The sequence below is a fragment of the Mesocricetus auratus genome, unplaced genomic scaffold, assembly GCF_017639785.1.
Source record: "Mesocricetus auratus isolate SY011 unplaced genomic scaffold, BCM_Maur_2.0 Super-Scaffold_4256, whole genome shotgun sequence".
In the NCBI taxonomy this organism is placed as follows: Eukaryota; Metazoa; Chordata; class Mammalia; order Rodentia; family Cricetidae; genus Mesocricetus; species Mesocricetus auratus.
This window is the reverse complement of record NW_024429182.1, coordinates 974,529-983,891: the sequence shown is the minus strand read 5'-3', so window position 1 is coordinate 983,891 and position 9,363 is coordinate 974,529. Positions and strand designations below refer to the sequence as shown.

General features: G+C 38.9%; 1 protein-coding gene across 5 annotated transcripts in view; it reads right to left on the bottom strand.

The window, feature by feature from the left end:
- Positions 1-1,741: 1,741 nt before the first annotated feature.
- Positions 1,742-9,363, bottom strand: part of Fam204a (family with sequence similarity 204 member A) — a 108,363-nt gene continuing 100,741 nt past the window's right edge. For 4 of the 5 annotated variants that reach the window (XR_005875892.1, XR_002386093.2, XR_002386094.2 and 1 more), the window contains exons 7-9: positions 8,497-8,704; positions 3,264-3,370; positions 1,742-2,807 (exon numbers count right to left, since the gene is read on the bottom strand). Coding sequence is in view for 1 of the 5 variants with exons in the window: in XM_005085346.4 (XP_005085403.2) it covers positions 2,756-2,807; positions 3,264-3,370 (159 nt within the window). In the remaining 4 variants the exon portion in view is untranslated. The remainder of the gene's footprint in view (positions 2,808-3,263; positions 3,371-8,496; positions 8,705-9,363) is intronic. The other variant, XM_005085346.4, reaches the window with a different exon arrangement.

Here is a 9,363-nt window from a genome sequence, read left to right as displayed (position 1 = left end):
ACACAGACACACGGACTCAACTTTCTCAATGGTTGTTAATAACCTAAGTTACTAGAGGACTTCAAAGATGGCTTAGACAAAAGGTGTAAGCGGTATCAGATTTTAAGTGTGAGGTTTACAGCTGTTACCAAAGTTCCAGTGACATTTTATTTCTGTCCAAGGCCTGCCCCTCCTTTATCTGCCTACCCAAAATTACAGTGTTCGAGATTTATGGTCAGTTGCAAAAAAAATCAGAGCTTAACTGCTGATTTATAGTCTTGGCTGAGGTATTTAACTGTCATCAGAACTAATTATAGCAAGCTTGAGATTGCACATTCAAACTCTCCTTTTGGTGAGAGAAACAGAACAGCTCTGCTGAAATCAGAGACACCCCGAGGGCTCCTAAACAAGAATGCACTACCAGCTCTACTTCGCAAAATCAGTGCAGTAAAAGCTCAAAAGTACTCCTCTTTAGTAAGTTGTTCTGGCCTCAAGTACTTAGACAATAAATCATGTTACATTAATTCCATACCAATGGCCTCAAACACACTAATCTCACTCAACGGTAACTGACAATCACATTACTAATCTAATTCAAGCACTCTGGAGGTAGTAAATGAACAAGTTGAAGCTTCAGGAACCACAGTTATTAACTGGCCCAAAAAGAACCCTTACTTCAAATGTGGCCACGACTACACCCCTTGGGCAACACTGATATTCTAGGAATCATGCTACCGTTTTATTGCTCTAATGGATAAAGTTATCTAAGTTAAATTACAGATCCCAAATAAAACTAATACCAAATAAGAGACCAGCAGATACAAGCAAAAGCACTGTCTGATAGACATAAGAACGGGGGCAGGGGTGAGGGGGGTGGGGTGGGGTGGGAGGTGCTCAGTTAGAGCACTGGCTGCTATTGCAGAGGATCCGGGCACCCACGTGGTATCTCACACAACTACCTACAACTCTAGTTCCAGGGGCTATGACACCTCTTTTTGCCCTTCATAGGTTATCAGGCATGCACATGAGACACACATGCAGGCAAAACACCCATACACATATATGGAAATCAATGTATCTTAAAAAACAGAACAAATGGCCCAGAGAGGTAAACTGCTGGCCCAGGTGTAGGTGAGGGGGACTTTGCTGATCAGACTGAACGAGAGGCTCCATAGTCTGACCCTAATGGAAAGCAAGATGCCAAGTCCTGAGAAGGAAAATCTCTAACAAAAATCATTAGACCTAAGTGAATGTAAGGAAACAGAAAATTAAGGTGGAGGCCCAAGGACAACACATGTTCTGAGGCCTTACATACAAAACTATCCATTCTAGGAACTTTCTCAAAGATAATCCATCTCATGTATAGTGGGTGGAGAAAATAGCTCTATACTGTTAAGCATACATTCACTCATTAGGAGTCTGAAGTAGGTTACTGTAAGTAAACAGTACTCAGGAACATTTTAAAGTTATGAAGACAAGTCAGTGGTTATCCAATCTCTTAAATCTTGCTTTTTTGTACACTGGTTTTTCCCAATTAAATGGAAATAAGATTGGACATTTGAACTCTTTTTTGTTTGTTTGTTTGGTTTGTTTGTTTTTGAGACAGGGTTTCTTTGTATAGCCTTGGCTGTCCTGGGACTTACTCTGTAGACCAGGCTGGCTGAGAACTCACAGAGATCCACCTACCTCTGCCTCCAAGTATTGGGATTAAAGGTGTGCACCACTACCACCTGGCAACACTTGAACGACATTTGGCAACAAATTATTCACTTATTCTTTATATAAAGCAAATTTACATATCACCATAAGTTAATAAAACTGTTACTGCTAAATCTAAAAATAATGTAATTATAATCATGACTCATTTTCCACAGTATCCACATGTAGTCTTGCCAGTTATCAAATGACTTTTGAAAGCCTCTTCCCACTAGGACTGTAAAACACATACTTAAGGACAATGACTTCCCAGGTATTAACTCTCTTTTTAGCCTCATTAATTCATTCTATTTAAGCAGTAGTGGGGGAAGAGGTAAAAACAAATGAGCTGTTAGACAATCCAAAGTTATGATATCCCGAGTTACAACTATCTGTTAGCACAATCATAATTTAAAGAATGACATGGTTGAGAAATATTTAGAAAGATGTTTTCTAGGCAAAGCTGAACTTAAATCATTCTCCAGATACATCATGTCCACTTTTTACTGTAATTACTTCCATTGACATTACACAAAATTAACCAATTCCTTTAACTAGGTGACAACAAAACATTAATTCTACTGCCTCCAAAAAGAATCAATAATTATTTTTATAGCATTAAAGTAATTTAAAGTCATTTGTAAAGTTAGCAACAATTGAGAATTTTTCTATTTATGACTAATCCATTATAAACAAAAGCCAATATGAAAAACACAATTCTAGAAAAAGTGCAGCCATACTAAGACTAGATAAGGGAATATAAGGACCTCACAGGCTATGCTAGACCAAACAGATGAAACACAAACTTGATTTTAAACTGCAGGCTTATACAAATAAAACCCTATCCTTTTTTCTTATACAAATGCTTAAAATTTCTCACATAAATATAAAAATGTTAATTTCCTTCACAGACTTCTTAGAAAAAAAGATTGAAAAGAGTTTATAATCAGTTCCCAAGTCTTAGGCTTATCTTTTTCCAGCCCTAGCAATTTTTTGACATTTTTTAACCTAGGCAGGAAACTCTTTTTGGTAAATGAAGCATGATAGTCTATCAATAAACGTCCTGAAGAACTCTGTAAGGCTACATATATCCCATGTTGCTTTTAGTTTCCCATCTCTTCTTTGCTTCAAACCTAAAACAAAGAGCATAAAAATCTCAATTCATTTCTAAAACAAAATATTCTACTAAAATAACATGCTTAGTAAGTGACCAACATGCTATAAATTCACAAACACCAGAGGCTGAGGAAATGCCTCTATATTTATAACCTCATAACCATTCCACTGAGACATAAAACATTAGATAAGTGGCCTACATATTGGATTCAATGGACAAGCATACTTTCTGCAATTCCTACCAAGTAAATAGAATCATGATTCTTTTTCCCCCGATTTTTAAACATTATTATTATTGTATATGTCTGAGTGTTTTGCCTGCACGTATGTCTGCTTCTGTGGTGGTCCCCACAGAAACCAGAAGAGGGCATCGAATCCCCTGGAATCACATAGTTGTGAGCCACCATGTGTGTGCTTGGAATAGAGTCCCAGTCTCTCTTCCATGCCAGGACAGAGGTCTTAAGTGAACTTACCCCCACGCCAGTTTCTTCTTCTTTCGAGCAGCTTGTGAGTTTTCAGCCTCCCTTTTGGCTTTAACAAACTTGTGGCAGGCAATTGCTTGGGCAATTTTTACACCGAGCTAAGAATTATGAAAAAAAAAAAAGGGAAAAAATATGTGAAAAGAAATATTCCAGCTAATATAAGAATTATAATAGTACAAAAAACTGGGAGCACATGGTTCAGGAACTGTGCCTAAAAAATAAAGAAACCCTTGAACAAAGCATAGCAAATACACAGATATGGCCTGTATTTCCCTCCACTACTCAAAGATCCTCTGCTCAAATGGCACCATCTCCTGGATGGGAACCCTTCCCAAACTCAGATCCCTCTGAGGCCCACAAAGGTAGTAATGAGGCCCTTCAAGCTATCTCAGCGATTCTATAGGCTGAACAGGAATTTGCCCTGATAAGGCTGCAAACAGACTGACAGAGACATCAACTTTCTTTGCTCTGGGCTAGAATTATAGCAACTCAGTATGGTCACACCAGCTATCTCATGCTGATCAGAAGTTCTGATTGGCAGTCACAGATGGGATTAATGAGACATGGGGAAGCTAATCACTGCTTCATAAATGCACTCTGCATGATGGGCAACAGCTTTTAAGTCTCTGAGAGAGAAAAGAGTGTAAGAGGAGTCAGAAAGTAAAGAAGCTGGACTCCAGGACTTAGCTGTTCCCTGGGCAGCAGCCCTGCTCATGCTTCCCTGGCTGCTAACTGCTGGCCCCACAAGATTCATTTAACACAACCCCCAATCCAGGTGTCTTCTCTAGCTCAGCCTATATATTTTTTTTGCTTCTGCACTTCTCAGGCTTGCCAGGTTGCAAAGTATTTCCCAGGAAGCATCTCCAGTGCAGCAATGCGGGCGCGTAAGTTTCAGGAGGTCCTCAATGTAAACTATCCATCCATGTGTATGACTCACACATCAAGAACTGAGGTGAAGCCTGGTGGTAGGGTGGGAAACACCTGGAATCCCAGCAAAGGGATGCTGCCCAGTGAAGCAAAGCTGTGCTGTGATAATGAACACCATGCCACTCAGGGCTGCATAGCTAGACTCTCTCAAAAACAAAGCAAGCTTTAAATCAACAAAGGCTTTCCATCTTTCTGATGTTTCTTGGCGTTTCTATTTCTTCATTCAACTAAATGCACATTAGAAGACAGACAGACTGGTAGAGAGGAAGCCATTCAATTTAGCCTATCAAAATCTGAGGATTAGAGACTTGCTTGGCTGGCAGCCTAGGAAGGCAATGGTTGGAAGAGCTCATGCGCAAGAAGTCAACTTAGGAAGACGAAGCCTGTAATGCTTGACACATCTCTCAGCTGATCTTGGGCGGCACTTCCTCTAGGGCAAAAGAGACAAGCCCTCACAAATTTGAGAAAAACAGACCTGGTTTCTCAATTCAGGAAAAGAAACCCCCCCTCCTCTTCTCTCTCCCCTATCCCTCCTTCCCTCCCTCACTCCCTCTCCATCCCTCTCTCTCTCTCTCTTCCCCCCTCCAGAAGAAAGGGAACAATCAAACCAAGGTGCTGACATGGTTAACAGCAGCAAAGCCACTGAAAGGACCGAGCAGGACCAAAACCCACTTGATAAAGCAACCTCAGTGTCTCCTCAAAATCCAGACCAGTGCCAGCTGCGCAGCGGTACAAGAGCATGTCCTCCAGAGCCTTTATGGAGGCACAGAAGCTTGCTTCTGCCAGCCACTGGAGATGTAGCATTAAGCCATACTGGACATCCCTTCACACAATGGGTGAGAGAGAAGTATGGCTGCCTCCATGCTGGCTCTGTTCCATTAACTCTCTTCTTTCCTAACTCTTTATCCCAGAAAAGGTCACCTAAGCTAACCTCTCTACCCCCTACCCCAAGGCTAAGAATTAGGCAGGGAGATGCTATGTTACTGTGAGGACCTGAGTTCAAATACCTGGAAACCCTACCCCCCCACCCCACCCCCAATAAATTCAGGCATGGTAGCAAATGCTTCGGTTTTAGTTCCTATGAGGAATATGGGAAGCAGAAGCAGGAGAATCCCCAGGAGCTGGCAGGGCCGGTGAAGATTTAAGATTATATTCTCTCTACACCCAACCCATAGTACACATGAAGGTACGTGCACACACACACACACACACACACACACACACACACACACACAGCACACAAAGACTAATCAATGGACTGGACATCACTGCAATTAAGAACAGGAAACTCAAGAGAAAGTGCTGGGGCATCATTTCTCATTAAGATAGAATTCCCATTCACTGAAAACATGTGTACTTGTCATACATGAAGAAAGATTACATTAGATCCTGCTGCTCAGGTTAGTGCAGTGACAAATATCAATCACTTGTTTCACTTTAACCGGGAGGACAGGCAGGACCATGTCAGAACTAAGAGGGTCTCATACTGGCTGGTAAAGTAACACAGACATTGCTTCTGATCAGAGTTAATCACATAGCTCCAGCTATATGCCAGGGATTGGGAAGTGTGAGGTAAAACTGGACACATGGGGAGCACCAAGTGAGCCCAAGATGCTGATTCACGTGGATGACTTAATCTCTTTCCTGCCCCATTCCCCAAATATCTGTATTTCTCTGTTAATTTCATTCTGATGCATTAAAAATCAAATAAAAGAATGATGTATGATACAGTTTATGAATTTCCCCAGTTCACAGTCCTATGTACCTCTCAGCTACTTTTTATTTAAACTCAGCCTCTACCTTGGGTAAGAAACAATGTGAACACATTTGCTATATACCATCTCCATGAGTGAAAGATGTATTTTTAACTTACTGAAGTTCCTCATCTGAGTTCCCCAGAAACAGGATAGACAAGGCAACCAGCACCTTGGTGCTCCAAAGGACTGACTCTCCACCCAACCACAGCCTAAGAGAAATGCTTCCAATGCTCCTGCAAAGCTAAAACTAAAACCAAATCCAGAACCACCAGCACCATGGCAAAGTTACAGAGACCACTATCAAGACACAGTATAATCTTTTAAGAATTCTTTTCTCAGCACAGTGGGTGCCATCACTTTGTGAACTATGTTAATAAACTACCAGGTTCACAGGAGCACTTTCAGACAATGCTCCTATGAGGGTGTACATATCTACCTACTTTAGACCATGGGCCAGGTTAGACAGAACACAGAACGTTCAACTAATAAACATTAAAACAAGGCTGTTCTATGTAGCGCATGTGTGTGTGTGTGTGTGTGTGTGTGTGTGTGTGTGTGTGTGTGTGTGTGTTAAGAAAATACTTATTTGGAACGATGATGAAAATTCATAGGCGTCTTTGACCTTTGAATACTTAAATGAATGTGTTTCACTCATTTCTGTGGAGGAAGAAATGGAACAAGGATATCTGGAAATACAAGAGGATAATAAGGCCTTCAATGAAAAGAAGGTTGCGAAGAAATGTATTTTTTCAGTCAAGATGACAAACCTGAGTTTCAGAATATAAAAGAATATTGTGCTGTATTTCTCTATGACAAACAAATAAAACAGGCAGAGAAGAATCACCCTTTCACATCTATAAAGAAAAAAAATGCATCTTCCTACCCAATGTAAACACCCTAAAAGCTTGGTCAATGGCTTTTATATTAAGTAAGAAAAATTAAAAAAAAAAAAAACAAACCAGTTTGGGGTCATCAGATAACTATAGTAACACAATGTAAGAAGACTTTTTTAATGAATAAAAATACATACAGAATTTCTTGTATGTGTAGCCAGAGTATCAGCATTTTCCATATAGAACATCCAATATTTTGCTGCATTTTAATTAAGGTGTCTAAACATTATCACAAAGAACTGCAAATTGGTCAGAGCATGCGGTAAGGAAAATTAAGCTCTAAAGGCTTTTTATCACCATATTTCAGGAACCAAGGGTGTAAAATGTTCTAATTTGGGATATATTAAAAGCCATAAAAGGTCTTTCAAAAAGATTAATGGTACTTTGCTTGGATTTAAGATAAGGGCTTTAGCTGGTTGGAAAAGCAGGGCCCTGGCTGGACCCTTGAGGCATTCATCTTTACAGCCACTTGGAAGATTTGTAAAAGCGCCTGCACAACCTCAAGCAAATGCACCACGACATTTTTTTAATTCCTTTCAATTTTACAGGTTCAGTGCGTGTAAATCATATTGGGTCGTAAAACAGATATAATGGCACATCTTTATAAACAGTGCAGATTAAAAAACTTCAAAATGAAGTTAGTGCCTCTTGCAAATGTTGTCATAAAGTTTCCTGATAATCATTTGCAGCATCTGATTCCTACAGCTTAATCTAGCACAATTACAAACTGCTTATCCATTTTATAAAATATTTTAGTCATCTCAAAATTACTAGCTTGTAACAGAGTTATGAAGTTTGCCTCCCTTTTGAACACTTTCAAGGCACTTATTTAAAAATACCAATTATCATACTTTAACTTTTTATAGAATAATAGGTCTCTATGAAAAATATTTATGCCATTCTCTTTTGTTCTTTAATTAAATGAAAACAGATGTTTTCTGAAGTAAAGCGGAACCATTACTGGAGTACTTAAAGTGTTAAGGTCTTTAATTTTTATATCAGTTTGGTCGACAATTCCTGATTGTCTTTACTCAAGCTCAACATTAATGTCAAGCAAGTTACCTAGGAGACGAAAGAGATCAAAGAGACAAAAAACCCTCCAATGTCTGATTAATCAAGCCTGCAAACAGCTTATTTCTTTTAGCCTGCATGCAAGTATGAAAATGAGATTCTGGGAGCCGAACATTGTGCAGATTTGTTCATTCTTATCAGAACAAAGCCAGCGGCAGCTTATTTCATGGATCATTGGCACTGTCATCAGCGCTACACAGAACGGTGACAGCTCCTCATTTTGAAGCTTGAACAAAATTAGCAAAAAGTCGGCACAAATTAGCCTCTCATCTTTTTAGTAATATGACATTATTCATTTACTTTTTATCCAATTTTTAATTTTTTCCTTGTCAGCTATCCCTTTCTAGTGTCTCTCGCATGCCATCGTAAAATGCCTTCTGAAAACAACCAAAGACACAGTCAAAGTTGAAATAACATACAAAGTTCAAGAGCAAAGAACAAGCATTTCCAATAGCTAGTTCTGCTGTGTTTTAAAATTAAGTTTCAAACTTTGCAATAATTGATTTTTAAAAACAACTCAGGATGCCAGTGTATTTCAAGAAAGGATGTAACAAGGCTAATAAGTTTCACACAAACCCCAGCTTAAGGTGGTATCTGCCGTAGTCAATGTTGCAATAGTCTTTCTTTCCATGGTTACACCTGGGATGCCAGTGTTCCGACAACAGTCCAAGCTATGACGCAGCTCGATCAGTAGAATTTTGAACAAAATTCTTTTCTTTGTATCTCTGGCATCTTGTTTCAATGTCAACTTGAAGTGCTTGCATACACAGGCTGACATGTTTGCCTATGATTGTACATTACATTAGTGTCTAGAAGTACCACCAGATACATACTTATACATACATACCTATAACTCCTGCCAGTTTATTTTAAAGCGCAGCCAACAAATCCTGATTCAAAACACATTAGAAAGAGAGATGCATATATACACATATACATATGCATACAATATGATCATACACTCAACTTTGATTTAATAGTGAAATAGTTTATATAACACCTGCTTTAATAACTTCAAATTATACATACATTACAACATTCCAAAAGCAGAAGGAAAAGATGTTACACTGTTGAAATTACTCCTGGATATTGACATTTATATTCAAACAACTTATTCTATTCATAAAGGGGAAAAAGGCATTAAAAAATTAACCGTAAGCTGTTAGATGCTTTACACAGCCCCCATAAGAAAGACAGTTTTCTGAAAGAACTGTAGTACTGTTTTCAGCAATTTCTTTATCTCTGTTCTTCTAAGTAAGAAAGCCTATTAACAAGCTTTGAACTTAAAATCACATTTACAATAATGTGCCATCAACAGTTTTATAAGCTAATTAGAAAAAGATTAATTAATGACTGGCTGCTAATAAAATGGCAATCATGAAGAAAGAAACCAAGGGTGCTAAGCTTCAACTACCACCAATTAAGAGCTAATTACAAACAAAT